We start from the raw sequence: 21,052 nt of genomic DNA, 5'->3' as shown, positions 1-21,052 counted from the left end.
GGAACACTTCTGAGATCAGTCTTTATGCTTCTTTGTCACTTGTTCATTAATTTGCAGTATTTTTTAAACATATTATCTGCTTTCCATGAGCCCACTTAGAATGAAAAAAAAAGTCTCTGGGACAATTGTTTATGAAGTCACTAACAGTGGAAATCAGATTGGGTGATCAAATTGTAGGAGAGCCCAGGTCATGCAGGCACATGCAGGCCAGGAAAGTAAAGTGCAGGAGCAAAAGGCCAACTTTGCCCTCTGCTCACATTTTTCTCACCACCAAGGTGAAAGGAGCAAATCAGGGCCACAGAGATTAGGGTTTTTTTTGTTTTGTTTTGTATTGCAGAGGACACAGGCATGTCAACATTGCATTATGTACTGTATGCTTTGTATTAAATGAAATGATTTCCACAGATGCCTGGATAAAACTTACAAAAACTATCAAACTGCTGTTGTTGAAGATTACAACAAGTAGCTAATACTCTTTGCTCATATTGTTTCATGGAAAAAGATTATCAAATGAATTGCTATAACTTATTTATTGATATGTCTTCAGTTCTTGCTCTAGCTGGAAAGTCATTTTCTAAGCAGAGCTGCAATGCAACTAGTAGTTATTTTAAGATTAAAAATCTAGGAAGTGAACTAGTTTTAATGAGGCTTTAAAAGCGTAAGTGGATTGCTTTGTACTAATAATCGTGAAAGTGACCCCCTCCTGATCTCTGTTTACTTTATGTGACTTGTTTGGTCACTGTGTCTGCCTCTAAGCAGCATTTAGAAGTATGGAAACTCAGGTCTGGGTAATAGACATATACGTGTAAAGCTGCATTCATTTCTTTCCTCAGATATTCTTTTCCTATTACTTATATACACTTTTATTTAGTTACTACCCTATATACAAACATGTTCCATATATTGTAAATGGAATATGTCATAAAATTCCACATTTGTGGCCTGGCATGGTGGCTCACGCCTGTAATCTCAACTCTTTGGGAGGCTGAGGTGGGCAGATCACCTGAGGTCGGGAGTTCAAAACCAGCCTGACCAACACGGAGAAAACCCATCTCTACTAAAAATACAAAATTCGCTGGGCATGGTGGCACATGCCTGTAATCCCAGCTACTCGGGAGGCTGAGGCAGGAGAATCTCTTGAACCCGGCAGGCGCAGGTTGCAGTGAGCCGAGTTAGAGCCACTACACTCCAGCCTGGCGACAGAGCGAGACTCTGTCTCAAAAAAAAAAAAAAAAAAAAAAATCAATCCACATTTGCTAAAATATTTAAAAAATGAAGAGTTTCCAAACAAATTTCAAAGCACCATTTGCTGCATGATCTAACAACTTTTTGCACATGTAATGAAACTTTGCAAATTAAATGTAATTTATTTATATTAAAACTGCTATTTAAATTTTTAAATATAATTCAGTGAATAACATGGATAATTTTTAAGATTTTAGGTAGCAGGGTATAAGATACTAGCTGATTATCTTTATAAGAAATGTGGAAAGATTTGTCTTATTGTGTGATAATTTTGGTTATATTATTATAGAGCAGTTTTATTATAATATCATACATAAAGTTATTACTACATATTTTATTAAATCATTAGATTTCAGTAAAGTAGGAAAACATGAAATATTCTAAGAATTTTCTCAGAAAAATTTTTATTTGAAATTATTTTTAATATGATATATTCAACATATTATTTATAGCAGGACCTTCAGTGGCATAGTTGTTGACCTCCATGTTTTAAAAGGAAATACACAAGGTAAAAATGAGAATTAATGTGAGCTAATATTTTTTCATAGGAAATGTAAATCTTATGGATGAAGGTGACAAATATCTAAAGAAATGCATATGTGATTGCAGAAGTAAAAAAATTCTGCATGAAGTAGACCATCTATGTGGAAGTTTGGAATCTGGATTTAATATATATTTTAACACATAAAATTAAAAAAAACTATGCATTTTTTAATAGCAGGAGCAACGTGTTAAGGGGGACACTTAAATTATAACCAGTCTGAATACAAGCATTTTAAGGAAAAAATACAATACTAAAACATTTCTAGAGCTGTCAATAGAATTAAAAAAATTTTTTAAATTGGTTCATCCTGTTTTTATTTTATATTTTTATATATCTACATTACTCTGTATGTGTAATAACATAAATACACATGGTTAGTTATATGCAATTTGCACTTCTTATTTGCACTCTTTATGTCTCTGTCTGTGAAAAGATAGCCAATAATCTGAATTTAAACATCCTTTTTAAATTTTTAATAAAGTTTGTTTTAAAGCTTTGAATATTATTCTAACAATACAACATTTTCGTTTTAAATCTTTGATAGTTATTCTAACAATACAACACTCTTTATCAATTTGATGCTATCAGGAAAGTTACTGATTTTCATTGATATTAATAGATTTTAAAAGATAGCATTTTAGGCAGTTTTAGATGAGCTTTTTGTCCAAAGGTGCACTTCTCATAGATTATAAATGATATTATACGAGTCAAAAAAATCCTAAACTGTAGAGGTGTAGGGATTCATTTCTAAATGCTTTTCAGTGAAATAACCTTATTCTTTATTAGTTTAATATTTTCATGACTCAAGTTTTTTGATAGTTTCCAATATAGTCCATTATTTATAGCACACTTAAAACTTTATTCTCAAATTTCCTATCTTGGCTATAAACCAGATGCCTGGGGGCTGCAGAAACAGGAATTGAGATTCACAGGGTGCAGTCCATTCAGTCCCCTGGCTGGTGTTTTCTCTCCTGAGCAGCCCCAAGCGTGATCCTCCTGGGGAACACAGGCATTTGGCCGTGGGTGCAGACAGGGCTTGGACTCTGAGCCTGCGGGACCTAATGATTGCATTGCTTCCCTTCCCTCAGGAATGGAGGCTGGACTCCCTGGACCTCGTGGTCTCCCTGCAGCACCACCTGTGGGATCGGCTTCCAGGTGCGGCAGCGCTCCTGCAGCAACCCCACTCCCAGGCACGGGGGCCGGGTGTGCGTGGGACAGAACCGCGAGGAAAGGTACGTGCCCACCCTGCTGCCAGCACCGCCAGCCTCACGCTTACTGTCATTCCGGCCAGGTCGAGTTCCCCGCGGTTTTAGTTTTGGATCTGCCTAAGCTTATGTGTGGCATCCCTTTCCGCTGAGCCAGTCGTCCTCTTCTTTTCCTGGCATCCTTTAATTTTGATCAAAGCCTCGTTGACAGCATCACTGGGCTGCTCTGGTGCCTACACAGCTGGGTTGGCTCCGCTGAGCAATTGCCAAGGGATTAGAGTACCCAGGGACCTCTGTGCTGTGCTAGGCTCCTGGAGACTCTGGAAGTACGTCTGCAGGAGACTTAACTCTTGTGAGAATTTAACCAGACAGATCTCAAAGCTCCAGTTCCAAGCAGGACCTAAGAAGGTCCCGGATGCAGACACTACTGGGCAGGTGCGGTAGGGTTTTCCTCAGAACTCAGTTAATCCTCTGGAAGGCATGGGAGGGCATATTCAGAAATACCCTCAATGAAGCTGCAGCACAACCCAAACTGGGGGCTCTTTTCCACGTGTATTTTGAGCTTTCAGCACATCATGGCAACATTTTGATTTAGTCTTGGATTTAACAATTTGTTCCTTGGTGTAGAATTAGACATTTGGTTTCAGGCTCAACCTCTGCAATCGTAATCATTGAATCTGTTTTGCAAGATCATTGAATCTGTCTTAATATGCATTAAATATACTATTAATGTTTATTCTAATTTGTCACTATTGGGAAAGAATTCAAGTAGGTAAATTTCATAATGCTTTCAGGATTCTTATTCAGCTATACTAATATAAACTTATTGAATGACTTTCAGTGCATTTTAATTAAAATGTAGCAGGTTTATATTTGATGACATGAGCTCACTGGAACCTCGAATAAAAATACTGTATATAGTTATTTGCTATGCATTTAGTATTTATACGAACAGAACCAACAGACTTACTGTTTAGATAGCTCTCTATTAGGTATTTACTACAACCTAAAATCAACTAAGGAGAATCATTCCTTTTTTTCTTCAAGTGTGTTCCTCACTTGCCAATTAAGATTTCACTCCTTTTGACTAACAGGAAATGAAGATGATTTTTACCAAGCAGGGTTTGTCGTATTTTAAGCAGTCCCTGAGACAGTCTTGTGCAAGCCTGTCATTTTCTAACACCAGTTGATAAGTGGGAAAGCCTATTATGGAAGAATTGTCTCCCTATTATTTCCAAGCCTTGTACAATTTTAAATTGGTTGGAAGTTTTTAAATGCTATGAATTGTCACCTAGGACAGGTTGAACATTCCTAATCTGAAAATCTGAAACCCAATATGCTTCAAAATCCAAAACTTTTCTAGCAGTGACATGATGCCACAAGTGGAAATTTCCACACGGTTTTTTGACTTTTGCCTTCAAAATGCAGTCAAAACTTTGTTTTATGCAAAAAATTATTTAAAATATATAAAACTACATCCAGCCTTTGTGTATATGGTATATTTGATGTGTGAATGAATGAATTTTGTATTTAGACTTGGGTCCTATCCCCAAGATATCTCATTATATATACACCAATATTCCAAAATCTGAAACAATGTGAAATCCAAAACACTAATTGTCCTGAACATTTCAGCTAAGGGATGCTCAACCTGTACAACCCATCCAGGCAAAGTCACTTCCATCTGTGCAAAGGCTTCCCTAGAGTTAAGGCACCACCACAAACTTAGCATGTGTTATCACCATTCCCAGGCTGATCACACAGGAAGGAAGAGGCTGATTAACACTGTGGCTAACATATGCGTACGTTTGCATCCACATAGGATTTTTCATACAGCGGTGTCTTCAGGAAAAGATACAGCGGTGTCTTCAATAAAGATGACAAGTGTGTTTGAGGGACTTATATGTAAAATATTCCTTTTGTAAAGAAGAAATGTTCATTTGTAGATTAGCATTTGCTCAATGGAGGAAAACATGAATTTAAATAATAGATGGATAGTAAGAACAGGGACTATGTAAAATTTTTATAGAATTTAAGCTTTTCTATTGAATAGTCTTTCTAGGGGGCTACTGGGAGATTAATGAAAACCAGGAAAACCAAGTACCTAAAGTTTCCTCTGTGGTCTTCATAAGCAATAGGTTCTTAGATGTCTCTGCCATGTTATATGAAAGGTCTCTTCACCTAAGAAATATAAAAGCATTCTGATTCCAACAATGCAGATGTTTGAGGACTAAACTCAAGATTGAAGGAGACTATGATCTCCATGGGAGAATACAAAAGACTAAGAACTAGGCATACAAAATAATTAATACATGTATATCATATTTATTTAAACACCATCAACCCTCAAGAAATCCTGGGTAGCCACAAGATAATGAATTGATCTTCCCAAAAGATTCCCTAAGTTAATGGTAGGTTTATAGTTAGTGATTTTTCATCTGTGACATCTCCAGTGTGTGGAATTATTCAATGGGAGCTTTGTTGCAACAAAAATCTCAGAAGTATTTACATAATTTTTTTTCTGAAAAATAACTCTAGCTTAATTTTTACATGTACTTTAAAACATATAGACAGTTTCTTTTTCTCTTCTGACATTTCCTTGAAAAGATTTTCTGGAGTAGCAAGAACTGAGTAGAAGCACCAACTCCCAGAGAGGCTACTAACAAAAGGAAGAAATGGATGTCTGTAAATATTATCAAGATGCAAATGTTATTATCTGTGCTAGTTTCCTCCTGCTGTGTAGTGGTAGTTCCATAAACTTTGTGGCTCAAAACAACACACATTTCTTTTTGAAATTTCATAGTCCCAGTGGGTCAGGAATTCCTATATGGCTTAGATAGATCCTCTGCTTGGGGCCTCAGCAGGCTTCAATCAAAACATGGGCCAGAACTGTGGTCTCATCTGAGGCTCCACTGGGGAAGGATGCACTTCCAAGATCATGTGGTTGTTGTTTGTATTCAGTTCTTTGTGGGCTGTCAAACTGCAGACCTCAATTCCTTACATAGTTGTTATTTGGAGACCACTCTCAGTTTCCTGCCAAGCGATCCTTCCTGGTGTTGTCACTTGCCTTTTAAAATCTAGCAGGAAAGACAGTCTCCTTGCAAGATGGGCATTACAAACTTATGTAACATAATCACAAAAGTGACATCTCACCCCTTTGCCATATTCTGTTGGTTGGAAGTAAGACACAGGCCTCCACAACCTAGAGGAGGTGATGACACAGGGTATGAATATCAGGAGGCAGAGCTCACTAGGGTCACCATAGAGTCTATCTGCCAGAGTTGATTCTCTGTTCCCCAGTCATTCACATCCCTACCCCTCACATGCTGAATGCATTTCACCCACTTTCAAGGTCCCTCAGTCTTATCCCATTAAGGAATCTCCCCAAAGTCCAGAACCTTATTATTTACATCAGGCCCACATGTGGAAGAGGCTGTCTGGGTGTAGTTCCCATCAGTCTGTTAATCTCTAAAGCCAAAGGGAGAAGTTATCTGCCACTAACAAACTTGGAGAGTCAGGCAAAGGATAACAGCTTTAGACATTTCTGTTCAAAAAGGCAGTAGGTGGGTGGAGTGATGGAAATTATGAAGGAATCACTGTTCCATATAAATTCTGAAATCTAGTTGAGCAAGTGTTTGGAGTTGCTTAATTAAGTTCAGGGAGTGGGCATAATGTTTTATGGTTCTTGGCTCTGCCTTCTGGACTGTTAGTTATGCTTCCTGAATCAGGCTTTCTTTTTCTTGAAGAGAGCACGTGCTTGTAGCTAGGTAGTTTTATCAGCTTCCTTCCTGTCAGTAGAATGTGCAGGGTTTCCAGCAGCCTTTCATGTGTATTTTCTCTGTCCCTTTCCATCCAAGCTGCTGGTATCGTTGTGGAAATAAGTTTCTTAAAAACATTATGGGTCTTCAATGGATTTCCACAAGGTTACTCCACTAAACAAAAGCTACATTCACAAACCTTTTTGAGTTAGCCCTTCTCTACCTTGGGGTGCTGCTGAGATGGCTGAGAGACAACACCCTCCAGCTCACTAGAGGTGATCTGATGCAGTTGAGAGGATCTGTGAGGCACACACTTGCTCTAGAAAGGACTCTTTGTGTAATTAAATACTACTCCAATTCTTTCATCTTTCTGAGGTTACAATAAAAGGTTTTACAGTCACTACATCAGCTTTTACTGTATTCCAACCTTCCCTAACCGTACTTGAAAGGACTGTGAAAGCTATTTCATATTTTTTGCATCTTTTGCCATTAAAAGTGACTGATTTCCAAAATCATCCAGTTCCTGTTCTTTTAGTTTAATAATCCATTCCTCAGTCTTTCTTTCTTCACCTACATTTCACTGTAAGCAGCATGAAGAGACCAAGCAGCACCTTCAACACTTTGTTTGGAAATTTCCTTAGCTATGTAATTCAACTTATGTGTTTTGCCTTTCATATTAACAAAGGTAGCAATTTTGGCAGTTTTCACCCATTGTGTAATGCAATTCTCCCTTTTTCCAGTTCCTGATAATATATTTCTGTTTACTTTTTAAGTTTTTGCTGTGCTTTTACACACACACACACACGAAAAACATAAATTTGCCACTTAATCATTTATAAGTGTGTAATTCAGTGACATTATTGACATTCACGTTATTGTATAACCGTAACTACTATTTCCAAAACTTTTCATTGCCCCAAACATAAACTCTGTAATTGTTAAGCAATAATAACTATTCCTTATTCCACCCTCCTCCCAACCCCTGATAACCTCTAATTTATGTTCTGTCTCTACTAATTTGCCTATTATAGATATGTCACATAAGTGGAATCCTACAGTAGTTGCCATTTTGTGTCTGGCTTGTTTCACTTAGCATAATGTTCAAGGTTCCTCCATGTTGTAGCATGTGTCAGAACTTCATTCCTTTTGTAAGGCTGAATAAGATTCTGTTGTATGGCTATACCACATTTTGTTTATCCATTTTTTTCATCAGTGGACACTTGGTATATTTTCATGTTTTGACTATTGTCAATGCTGTACTGAATATTGGCATATGAGTATCCATTTAAGTCCCTGTTTTAACTTTTTTGTGTATACTGTATATCTAGGAGTGAAATTGCTGCATTGGATGTTAATTCTATGTTTATCTTTTTGAGGAAACACCATGCTGCTTTCTAAAGAGACTTCACCAATGTTCTTTCCCAACAGCAATGTATGAGAGTTCCAATTTCTCCGCATTCTTGTTATTTACTTTTGTTTTTCCTTAACTTTATCCATCCTAGTAGGTATGAACTGGTATCTCATTGTGGTTTTGATTTGAATTTCCTTAGTGACTAATATTGTTGAGCATCTTCTCATGTGCTTAGTGGACATTAGTGTATCTTATTTATAGAAATGTCTATTCAAATATTTTGCCTGTTTTTCTAATTGTGTTTTTGTCTTTTTCAATAACTAATTTATTTTTGATGAAATTTGTAAATATTTATCATGTACAAAATGTTTAAAATATGCATACATTGTGGATGGCTAAATTGAACCAATTGGCACATGCATCACGTCACAAATTTTTCTTTTTTGTGTGTGTGGTGGGAAGACCATCTGTTTTGATGTTCAGTTTTAGTTCTTTATCCCATTTTCCTCTAAACCCTTACTGGCCATGTCCTTTAAGTCCAGATTTCTACTAATGGATGATTCAAGGTGATTTAGATTTTCTTTAATGTGCTCCTCAAAATTATTCTGCTTCCTGCCATTCCGTGGCCTCAAAGCCACTTTCACATTCTAACCTCTTACAGTAGCACCACACTCCCACGTACCACGGTCTATTAATAGTTGTTATATAATAACATTACCACAGATTTAGGCATTTAAAGCACCAGGTGTTTATTTGCTCATGGTGTCTATGAGTTTTTAAATCTGGGCACAGCTTCAGGTTCTCACAAGGCTGCAATCAACATAGAGGCCCTAGCTGTGATGTCATCAGGGCTCAGCTAGAGAAAGACCTGCCTCCAAGATCATGTGGTTGTTGGCAGCCTTCAGTTCCTTGTGGGATGTCAGACTGAGGGCCTCAGTTTCTTGCTGGCTGTTAGCCGGAGGCTGCCCTCAATTCCTTGACAACTGGGTCCTTCTCACCTTTTTGCTTGCTTCCTCAAAGCCAACAAGGGAGAAAGCTCTCTTGAAATTAGGGTATTACAATCTATGTAACATAATGACAGAAGTGACTTTCCAAAATCTTTCACATATTCTGTTGGTTAGAAGCCAGTGACAGGTCCAATTCACATTCAATAGGAGGAGACTACACAAGGTGTGAATTCTAGGAGCTGGGGATCACGGGGAACATGTTAGAGCCTGTCCAGTGCATTCTCAAAGTTAAGAGTCCCAGGGCTCAATGGTTTTTATTAAGTGATTATTTGTCTTCATCGGTATGTTTGCTGAATCCTGTGGTGAGCCAAACTGATGTTCTTCACAAGTTATTTTTCTTCCTAAATGGCTTGAATTAAATATTATGGTAGACTTAATGTACGTGCAGTTTCTCTGTTGCCATAAAAATTTAATTATAGCAGTATGGCCCAGTAGAGGGCTGATCATTTAGAGTGAAGCAAGAAGAAAATAGTTCAGAAGAGGCCCTGATTGGTTCAGGTTAACAGAGATTGCAGTGAGCAACTAGCATGGATCTAACCAGAATGGAACATAATTTATGCATTTTATAATTTATGATAGAAAGAACACTTTATTGCATGATATAGTGCTGAGAATCTAGTCCATATGGAATTATAAAAGGTCTTTATTTTCATAAGAGACTAGATTTGTGAAAAAAAGCAGATAATTTATAGAGAAACAGTGCTAGGTCATTAATTGACTTTTAAATACAAAATGAGAATAAGCAGTCATGGGCAAAATTAAAATCTTAATTATTAACACATCATGAGGTACATCTGTGACTTGCAATGCTTTAACACAGTAGAGACACTCAAGAGCCAATGGCATTTAAAAACATTGTAGCTCATTATTCGCTAAAAGTCTGCAGTGTGTTGGGGACTAGAGAAAGGGGACCAACTGCTGGCCCATTGTGTAGATATTTTATCCACAATTAATTTTAAAAAACCTTAACCAGCAGAGATACCAAGGTAACTGACTTCCAACCTCATTGTTTTTTTGTATAGCTTCATAAGAGGGGCTTCTCTCAGGGGCATGAGTTAGTTGGGCTGGGGGCAGGGAGAGGGTCAGAGGAAAACACTTTCTCACAATTGTGTAGGATCCATACTTACAGGCTTCCAAGCACTTTGTCTCTGAACAGTCTCTTCCAGGGTGAATTCCTAAGTGAAAACCCAGACACAAAGAGACAGAGTTAGCCTAGTAATTTCTATTTCCCTCTGACCTCTCTCAATGGGGAGGCTGCAATTTCAGAGGGTGACACCCCAGCAGATCCTGGTGTGGCTTGTTTCATGGACTACTATAGGAGAAAGAGAAAAAAAACAAGGCAGGTTATTGACAACCTTAAAATGCAGCTCAGTAGACAATTTATTAACACTGGCTGAAAGTTCCATGCACAGGTTACCCTGCGGTAGATTTTTACAGTAATAACATGCTGAGCATTTTCAGGAGTGGCCTGCTGTCAGCAAATAACAGAAAGGATTTGTATGCTATGGTTTATTTTGCTTTGGGGAAATGGTAGCTCAGTTGCTGTGCTTTTTATTAAAAGTCAGGGGTTTTATAAACATTTTTGGTAAGGTTTCCCTCTGCCTTCCATACCCATTTTGTTGTTGTTGTTTTTAGGAGAGGGGTTGTTGAAAGCTGAAATTAGGATCAAGTTTTCTAAGAAGTCCATGCCTTTTAAATGCTGGTGAATCAGCTTAGAAATGGAGATAGCCTACTTCTCCTTCTACCCACAGTGAGCTACACATAGATATTTTAACTAAATGCTGAGAGTTCTGATATTCTGAGTTTTCTTGACTTCCTCAAAATATGTTCTCAAAACAAGTGTCAATTTTCTCCTGGAATACTCCATGAACCAACACACATATTAATTTTACTTATTGGAACTCGACACATTTGCACATACTTCCTAAGATCAAATTCTTTTCATCTGTTGTATTCTCACATTTGTCTTGTCTCTCCTATCTAGAGGCCATGATCTCTTAATTAGAAGGTCCTTTCCCTTCCCTTACTACGTGTAGGAATGTCCAGTGGCCCTGAGCTCTGAGAATAGGACCTGGGAGACTATAGTTACCACCTAAAGAGGAAAACCTTACGTTTCTGTGTTATCTTAAATGTGGAAAAGATGAGGAAGAGTGATAACTGTTCAGTTCCATTGGCTACGCTCAAATGTGTAAGTTTAGACAAACTAAACTGCTTGCCCAGTTGGTTCTTGACTCTCCGGAGGCTCCTTCACCACCTACACATCAACTATGTCTCCCTGGAAGTAAGAGTGCCTTCTGCCTTCCACTTTCAGTTAAGAGGCTGACTTTGGACTCCACTGTTTTTATTTTGTTTTCTATACAGTCACACAGTTGCCATATTGTACTTTCACTATACCAAGCTCCATCTCCACCACTTCTTCTCCTTCTTTCCAACACCATCGCCGTTTTCTAGGTTGGAGTATCTCTCATTTGACTTGTTGCAATCCAGCGTCCTCTAGTTGCTGTTTGTTCTATGGGCTCTTCCTGCTGCTAAACTGCCCTGTCTGGGGAGATGCAGACCCCATACTGAAATATGAGGAGCTCCTCGAATCTCAGGGGCTCCAGAGAATAGTCAAGATGAAGCACCAACTCCTGGAGATGAGTCTGCCATCTAACTCTCATGGAGTTATTTTGTCTCTGGAGCTCTGTGGAAGTTTCCTGATTTCTCATAAAGTTCCAGTTTTCCACTGTATTTGGTAAAGATAGATCATCCCACTCCCTGTTGCCTTTTTATGTTTTGTTCTTCTCAATGATCTTTCGTGCTTTACTCTTTCCATTTCTACCTTCCATTATTTTCCAAAATGCTGACAGGGGTTCAGTGTGCCCCATCCCGTCAGCACCCCTCAGCTTGGCCTTGCTTTCTACTTTTCACACTGTCCCTGTTCCTGAAGCCCACACATTCCCCATGAAATTTTTCTGGTTTGACAGGAAAACAGTTCCATCTTACCAGCATTTACTGTCAGGAAACTACACTCTCCAAGTTTCTTTTCCTGGTGGCTGGCTACCATTTGCCCCTATTTTCAGTTCCAGAAAAGCATTTACTTCTGCATAAATAATTACAGTAATGCCACTGTGTATTAAGATAGTTTTGCACATCCTGAGCTGGGTCCATGTCCCTGTGTTTATTTTCGACTGTGAACACCTGTGATCAGGAAGCCCTCTGCAATTCCTGTTGCATAGGCCCTGCAGGATTAAGCCTTTATTAATATTGATGACAATAAAGGTGACTGACTTACACCAGCAGATGGGAACCTTTGCCTCTTGTTTCTTAAGGCAGATAGCCTGGCAAGAGAGGAGGGCATGAGAAAAAGTTGTGCATTCTAGTATTCTCTAGAAGGTAAATTTGGGAAATTGGGCTTCGTAGATGGACTATGAATCACTGAGTGTGTCTCACTACATTTGGTGCTGTTCAGACTAACCTCTTCCTTTCTATGAGCTGTAACCTGTAGAATGCCAGGCTGTTTCCTTTTTGTTTTTTGTTTGTTTGTTTTCCTCACTTCACTTCATTTCACTTGCAGTATTAAAAATTGAAGAGAAATATGACTCATGATAAGGATAAAGGAGGCTTTGGATATTTGGCTGACATTTGGAAAAATATGTAGAAGTATAGAAGTGTATTCAAACACTGAAAAATAGAACGAATATTTGTAAAATTGTATAATAATTCAATTCTTTTTAAATAACGAGTGGTCTTTTAAATTGTTTGGCATTCTTCTGAGAGCCTACAAATAAATTTAAAAGTAGAATAGCTTAAGCAGTATATAACTTGGACCTTCATGCTAATCCCATGCTCTACCATTTTTTTTAACTTATCCTAATATAACTATGGGCTTATTTGATTCAAGAATGAGAAAGGAATTCCAAGTAAAGCTATGCTAACTTTGTATCTGTAATCTGCTTTATCTTTCAATGTTTATGTTCAGAAGATAAATGCCCTACCTAGATATTTTCTGTATACTCTTATTTTTGGGTGTCTGTTTGAAGGGTTTTGTTTGTTTTTCCTTTAATTGGCTGCACAGGAAGATCCATCCTGCATTGTGAGTTTAGCATTTTCTTCATTGTCTGCCATGCATCCCATTGTCTGTGCACACACAGCATGGCCAGCACCACATCTGCCTTCTGTATGGTGCAACTGCTCAAAATACAAAAAGCTCCTCCACGCAGAGCATGCCCATGTGTTCAACATCTGGTGCAGGGATGGAGATGGAAACGTCAGTGGTTTCAAGTGGCACTAATTAGTTTCCTTGTCCTTTTGGTTTCCTCATTACAGATACTGCAATGAACATTTGCTATGTCCCCCACACATGTTCTGGACAGGCTGGGGTCCTTGGGAACGGTGCACAGCCCAATGCGGGGGTGGCATTCAAGCTCGCCGCAGGATCTGTGAGAATGGGCCTGACTGTGCAGGCTGCAATGTGGTGAGTAGCCTTCTTCTCACACCCAGCCCACAATCCAGAACCAGGAATACAGACTCAATACACACAAAATTCTCTGCACACACTAGATGTTCTGCAAACAATAAATGTTCTGCACACACTAGAGGCTCTGCACAAATTTGGTACACTGCAAACACTAAATGGTCTCACACACTAGGTGCTCTGTACATTCTAGAAGCTCTGCAAACACCTTATGCTCTCCAGATACTAAATGCTCTATAAATATGACATGTCCAGACACTGGATGTTCCCCATACAATAGATGCTCTGGAGGTACCAGGTCCTCTCACACACTGGATCTTCTGCAAACATGAGATTCTTGGCAGACACTAGATGTTCTGCAACCACTGAGTGCTCTGTAAACACAACATGGTCAAGCACTCGATTCTCTACACACACTAGATGCTGCAAATCATGCAAGTTTTTCAATTTAATTAGAATATCTGGAGAAAATACTTGAAATTCAGAGTATCCTGGAGGCTTCGTGAATTAAGTATTCACATATGGGATAAACTGTCCCAGGAGTTTTTCTGTTCTGATTTCTGAGTCACAAAGCCTTCAGCCTGCTTATATATGGCCACTCTATTTGGTTTGGGACACGGAATAATATCCCCATATCAAGCCTACACCAAGGTATAGAACATTGTGGGATGAACCGGACACACCCTGGGGACTGAGAAACTATATGGAGCCATTGTTAGAGTAAGTTGGTGCCAATGCAGAGAGGATAAAAGAGAATGCGTGTTTTTTTTTTCTCCTGCCTTTACAGGTTATATTTCTTTTAACACTTTAAACTGTCAAATAAAATTCCTCTTGGACAAGCTCTTTTCAAAAGGCTTGCTTTTGCTGTTCCTGCTTCTTCTGTAAGAGTAACAGCATTTCCCCTCACTCACCTGCCTCTGGTGCTGGCTGCACCGAGTGGACACAGACAGTGGCAAAGGTTTGATGGAGAAGCTCAGCACAAGAAGGTCTGGCTAAATTGCTTCCTCACTGATCTTTCCAGTTGGCCTTTGCAGCATCTTTATCCTTTGGTTTGTGAGGCTGAGCAATGCTTTTGTGCTGCTGTAAAGCCTGATTTTGTGACATGCAAAAACCACACAGCCGAGATATCCTTGGGAAATTCAGAGAAAGGAAGAGGGATATGAGGTGCTTTGTCAGATATTACACCAGACCCAAGGAGATTTCTGTTATTGGAAATTACAATTAGATTTCTTCCCCTTCACAATGGAAAAGATACTGTCGTAGCTCTCATATAGTCTAGTACTGATTATAAAGACACTTCTTTCCAGATCAGCCTGAACTAACTGTAGACCATGAAAAATCTTCATTATGATGTATATTTATTGATATTTCAGATGCTGACATTTAAAACTATTTATTTTAAATAATTTTAAAATGACAAATTTATGAACACTCACATGTTCTAGGAAAACCATTCAAATGGGATAACTTTCTATTTTGCTGAAGAATGTCATGTTTTGTTCCTGGTGGCGTGATGTGTGCCCCCTGAGGTCTGCATTGCCATGTCAAGGTTCGTCTCATTTGCTGGGAAACCACAGGAATGGATGATCTGGGTTGATCTCACACCCTAGTTTCTAAATACATTGCAGTGTGAAAAATTCAGAGAACAGTCCACATCATTAATTTTCTCATTGCTAATTGACTTTTATAATTACCTTCAAATATAGCTTAATGAATGAAAAAAAATTATATTAAGCAAGAATGTAGCATTTTTATGTAGTTCCTATGTGTGTATGTGTGACATACATCTGATGATAAATGTAAAAATTGAAGGTCTTTCTAAAATATCAATGTATTTATTGCTTTATTTATTATAGAATTACAGTTTATGAAACAAATGTAACCACTGCTTTCAAATCCAGGAAAAACACATATGTCTCCAAAGAGACTATTGTCACTTTTTGGGAAATTTAAAGGTTTGTTTTTCTTTTTGTTTGTACCAACAAACTTAGCCTTTTGGTAGTCTACTTCTAGGAAGGTGTTATTGAGGCAATGAGGAGCAATCTACTTCTCAGTGGTAGGAGTATATTTATTTTTCTTCTGACATGGCTTCTCCCATGCATTTTGGTTTCTGTCTGTCCTGAGGCAGGAATGCCAGCTCACACTAATTGAGGAATGCAAGCAGTAGAAAGGAAGGGCTCGGTTTCTTTGGATTGTTTGGAAGATCTATACTATCAGTTGAATTCCTAAGAAGTTGATTTAAAAATGATAGTTACCTAGCTAAAGCAACATTTTTGGTCTTCATATTCTAGCTGCAGTTCGTAAATCTTTGTCCACAAAGGGTTCGGTTTCTATTGAGTTCTATTATCAAGATAGTAGCTGTAAGTATAAAAAAAGTATTGATTTTTGAGTCATGAAGTGACCATCTGCTTGCCAGTGTGTGGCTGGATAACAAGAGGTGACATTTCTGAGTCTCAGTGTCATCCTTGGAGAAGGCGGTGGTGGTTTTTCCTACTGAGAGCTCCTGTATCAAGGAGGGTGCCATCCGTAAGGTCTGGCAGATCTCACGTTTGAGTGCTCCTTCCTAGTCTCATTTCTTTACTTGTTATCCATGGGCTTCAGCTGCTTCTCTGAGCTCCAGCTTATTAAAAATGGGAGTCAGCTAATGAAATGTCATTTATACAATACAGAACATGTTTGTGGAAAGTATAAAAACCTCAATTTCCTGATTATTATAGCAGTTTATGAAAAAGAAAGAATTGATTATTTTAAGTTCAAGTATGCATCAGTTAGAAAAGACTCAAGAATCTTTGCTTCTGCCAACACTTTAAAGCTGAAATTTCATGAAAGGATTTTCCCAGCTTCACTTGTGAAATTTCTACATCCTTGTCTTAGACTAAGTCACCAAGCCTTTATTTGAATCTCAATAAAGAGGCAGTGAAGGACCCTTGCCAAGAGCTATTAGTTCTCTCCATGAATCCCTACTCGTAAATTGCTCAATGTCGAAAGCTTGGGAAACCCGGAGCCTTGGATTAGTTTGGGGAGCTGATTGACAGACACAGAGGGAGGACCTGGATCTTGTGCTGTCACTTAACTCTGTGAACTTGAGATGCATTCACTGCCCTCTGGGCTTCTGTCTTGCTCTGCAAAGTGCAGGGCCAGACCCTGAAATTGATGATTCTGTGACCCTGGCATTCCTTCTCTGGACCCTGGGGCACATGTGTCCAGCTGATTGACGGACCACTTCTAGCAAATGTCCCTCCCTGGTGGCTCATAGCTCCAATGAGCTCAGAATGAGACACTTAAAACACAGATGTTTACTCCCCACTTCCAAGTAGGCTAAACCCACAGGAGCATCTGGGGTCCTCTGGTCCTTGGTGCTGCTCTCCAGGTCTGCATCTCAGCCCTGCATGCCTGTGGCTTCACAGAGCGGGTGGAAGGAGCAGGGTGGTGGGTCAGAGGGGCTCTGCCTCTGAGTCACTGTGAGATTTGACCTGCTGTTATACTTCTCCACATGGTTGTTTTCAAATGAAATATGAAGCATGAACACTTGAATGACAGAGCTGTTTAGAGGATTACATATGGTACCTAATATTTCCATATATCCTAGCCCAGTGCCAAGTCTAACATAGACATTTATAAAATAGAAATGATTGTCACTGTCATATGTGTGTTTCCTTTTAACCCTATTTTGACAATAGTAACTGTAACAATTGTTGTTGGATGAAGACTTGCAAATCCCAACTTACTAGGTGATGTCAAATTAAATATTGAAATTAAGTTATAACTACACATACTGGAGTTCATATTTAATGATTGCCTGAAATCCTGTATTACATCATAAAATAACTTTTGTTGAGTGCCTACTACATGCCATGCACTGCACTAAGAGTAATTAAAATTTATTATGTTTATTCTCTCTGTATCCCTGCAAGGCAGTTTTCATTATTACCTCTGCTTGGAGATGGAAAAAAAATCAGCCTGAGAAAGATTAATGAACTTGCCCAGTAGCAAGTTGCCAGCGGGGGACTGGACCAGCATTTGAGAACTGGTCCTCTGGGCACAAATAGAATTTAATGACACAACTCCATTTGTATAATTTATTTGCCCAATGTTAAGTGATAAATGATTAGCCTTACTTTACTCCTATTTAGGTTGAAGTGTAGCTTAAAAGAAAGAGGAGCTTTTTGTCTTTCTCTAGCTCTTCTGTTGATTTACACTCTTGATTTTTATAATATTGTGATCATTTTAGCCAACCATAAGAGTACTATTAGGAGATCATCATGAGCATAGGAATTAATCGAAGATAAACTCGTAACACAAATCTAAACTCTACATTTTGGCTGAAAACTACAACACATGAAAGGAAGAAAGATATAAAATGTTATGTTGTATACATAGAATTACTTCTTAAATTAACGCAACTCAAAATTTCCTCAAAGGTTTAGCAGATTTACTTTATTTTTTTGCTGTATCAGAGCTAAAGACAGCGTCAGATACAGCAAAAATAATTTACAAAGAACAGCAGACTTAGTATTTGGCAGCACTATATTTCTTACTGAAATATCATGTAAAGCGTGAAACAATTGACCAAAAGCTATGATTTAAGAGAGCAACAGGGAGCACAGGGGAGATATTTATTTCCTAGATACAAAAGAACCAGACCACAGAAAGCCTGGAAAGGTCAAGAAGAAAGACATTATAATCAACACATGCTGTCAAAAGGGATTCTGCGAGGGTCAGTCAGAGTTGATATAACACACTAACATTTGTTTGTGTCAAATAATGGCACAATGGATAATCTTCAGAGTAAATGAAACCTGGCCATTGGAAGTTTAAATAGGTTGTCACATATGAAAATAATGACAGGCATTACAAAATATCACATTTTTGTGTAGCACATTAGGGTCTGCAGAATGCTTTGGGGAAGGCCGTCTCCTGTTTTCCTGATTTTCCAAATGAGAAAATCAAGACCTGTAGAAAACCAGTTAGGTACCCAAAAACCCTGCAGCTGGAGACAGCAAGACCCCGGGTCCAGGTATTTCCACTCAGAGGTCCTGAGACAATCCAGGGTGCTGTGTCTCCCTCAGGAAGTATACGAACAAGAACAGTGAGATTAATGGGAAAGATCTAATATCTCATACCCATGAAACTAGACCATTCAAAAGCCCCAAACAGGTATATTTTGTATTTGTTTTAGCTCCAGTTGTGTTTCTCAACAGTCTCAACTGTGTTTGCCTCTGGCCAGTAATGTATGTGTAAGCCCAATTTTAAACAACCTCACTAATACAACAAAAACTATTTGAGGCTCACATTTTACTCAAGTTTGAAAAAGTAGGAGCTGCATATAGCCTCATCTGCCTAATATTACTGCTCTGATTCAGAATTAGAGTTCTGAATCTATGTTCAGGATTTTTCTACAAACCACTGCTTATTGTAAATATTATCGTATAAATTTTAATAATTGTATTGTTCTTAATTTGGTGATATTTAAAGCATACTGTAGATGATTTTTGTAGTTTTATTTCAAGAAATGTTTTAATTTCAACTTCTGACAATGCTAATGTTTTGGTAAGTATAAATAATTTAATGATATAAAAACTATATTTTTCAGGATACATTTCATAAAACATTTTCTGAGCATCCTTGTGAACGCTCTTGTAAGACTCTATATCCTTATAAGACTCTAATAGAATTTTGATTTCTGGGACAATTTTATCTGTAAGTTTCCTATTTGGCTGGTATCAGGTGAGCAGCATCTTCATGTTCCATGGACAATGTATTCCTGTGGGTTTTAGAAATACTCATTTCCTGTCTTCCTAGACTTCAAAAAAGTATCTCTAGTTCCCCATTTAATTGTTAGTACTAAAATATTTTCAAGAGCATAGCAACCTCCTTGCAATGGTGTGTACTTTTATTCAAATGGGACAGCTGGCACTTCCTTTCGTCATAAAATATAGAGGAGAGGTAGCCTGAGAGAGATTGACAGTTTTACAATTGAACAGGCTGTTTTAAAATTGGCCGCTTGATTGTTTGTAATCGTTAGTTCCCTTTGTATTCATATTTGGTGTTTCCTCATTTTTGAACCGTGGCTTCCTAGAGATTCATAGTCCTGCCTTAGATGGCAGGTGGGTTGTTATGAAGAGATATATGAAAAGTTTTCTTCTTATTCACTTATTTTTGTTTATTTGGTTATGTTTGGGCAATGTCACCCCAATATATGCTAAGCTGTGGATACTTGAACATTGGCAGCTCACACTGAATTATTTGTGTTTGTTAAAGGGTTGTTATTTTACATTGGACGTAGACCTATTTCCAAGTTTATTTGCTGCCCTTAATAATACCCTTGAAACCTCACAGATGCATACCCTATATGAATAGTAAGCTATTCATATAGGCTACTATTGAATAGGGTACTAATGCAGACCCTATATGAATAGTAGGCTATTTGTATGGCTTACTTATTGATGTGTCTGGAAGCTGTTCTTACTTTAACAAGCCGGTGGACCTGGATTAGATACAACTAAGTTTATCCATTGTTCATGAAAATACCATTTTATAATCCTAGAAAGGAAATTTTCTAAAATAAAGTTTAAGAAATACATAAAATAGTTGACTCTAACTCCACTGAAAACATACAGAATTTTTATAGATAAAAATAATATTCTTCATCACCATCATCATCATCTGTCATTATAATTGCTACATGCCATGTATTGTTTAAAGTGCTTCTTAGGGAATTGGTGAGGAATTCCTCCCAATAATCCAATGAAGTAGTATTGTTGTTAGTGTAACCAACGTATAGATGTAGAAATTGGAGCAAAGAAGCGAGATGATCCAGGTTGTAGGAAGTGTTGCCAGCCTCAAAGCCAGACATTTATAATGGCGGCCTGCTTGTTTCCCCCACTACGCTGTGTGGCCTCATCTAATATTTGATAAGTAATTGAAAAGGTTAAGGACTGTAGTTTTCATAAGATTAACTTAAACACCAATGAGCTTATAGAAGTTTGTTGTATCCAGCTAAATATGACCTGTACGAGATTTGATAAAGTGAATGGTTCTAACTAAAAACCGAAAACAGTTAATCACTTATTGAGATAATCCCTGGTGGCTTCAGAATGTGCATGTAACTGAGGGTCCAGAAGAATGCAAGAAACCTTGGGAAAGCCCCAGATATCTAGATGCATCTGAGAAGTGATGCCCATCTTTCTCCTTTTTTTTCACTTTCTCCTCCAAAGGCAATGCATACAGTTGTGCAGGTTGTGCACTGCAGAATTCCAAAGGGAGTATTAAACATTATGGAGATGTGAGTAGCACTTCTGAAAAAGGGCAGCGCATCCTGGCTGCCACCTTAGCCCTGAACTGAGTGCATAAAAACTCAGTGTGTTTTTCAAAGCCTTCGAGACATGTAGGATCCCAACCATTATTTTGGACTATTTTCTTCATCATGGGAATAGGAGCTGAGAGCGAAAATTCTGGCATCATAGCTTGGCCCCTGTTTAAAGTA

General features: G+C 38.2%; 1 protein-coding gene across 4 annotated transcripts in view; it reads left to right on the top strand.

Annotated features, from left to right (window-relative positions):
• Window positions 1-21,052, top strand: part of SEMA5A (semaphorin 5A) — a 500,732-nt gene that overhangs the window by 418,980 nt on the left and 60,700 nt on the right. For all 4 annotated transcript variants that reach the window (XM_016952939.4, XM_054684172.2, XM_054684169.2 and 1 more), the window contains 2 exons: window positions 2,878-3,021; window positions 13,419-13,566. In XM_016952939.4, the coding sequence (XP_016808428.2) occupies window positions 2,878-3,021; window positions 13,419-13,566 (292 nt within the window). The remainder of the gene's footprint in view (window positions 1-2,877; window positions 3,022-13,418; window positions 13,567-21,052) is intronic.

The sequence above is a fragment of the Pan troglodytes genome, chromosome 4, assembly GCF_028858775.2.
Source record: "Pan troglodytes isolate AG18354 chromosome 4, NHGRI_mPanTro3-v2.0_pri, whole genome shotgun sequence".
Classification (NCBI taxonomy): Eukaryota; Metazoa; Chordata; class Mammalia; order Primates; family Hominidae; genus Pan; species Pan troglodytes.
This window is presented reverse-complemented; position numbering and strand designations above follow the sequence as displayed.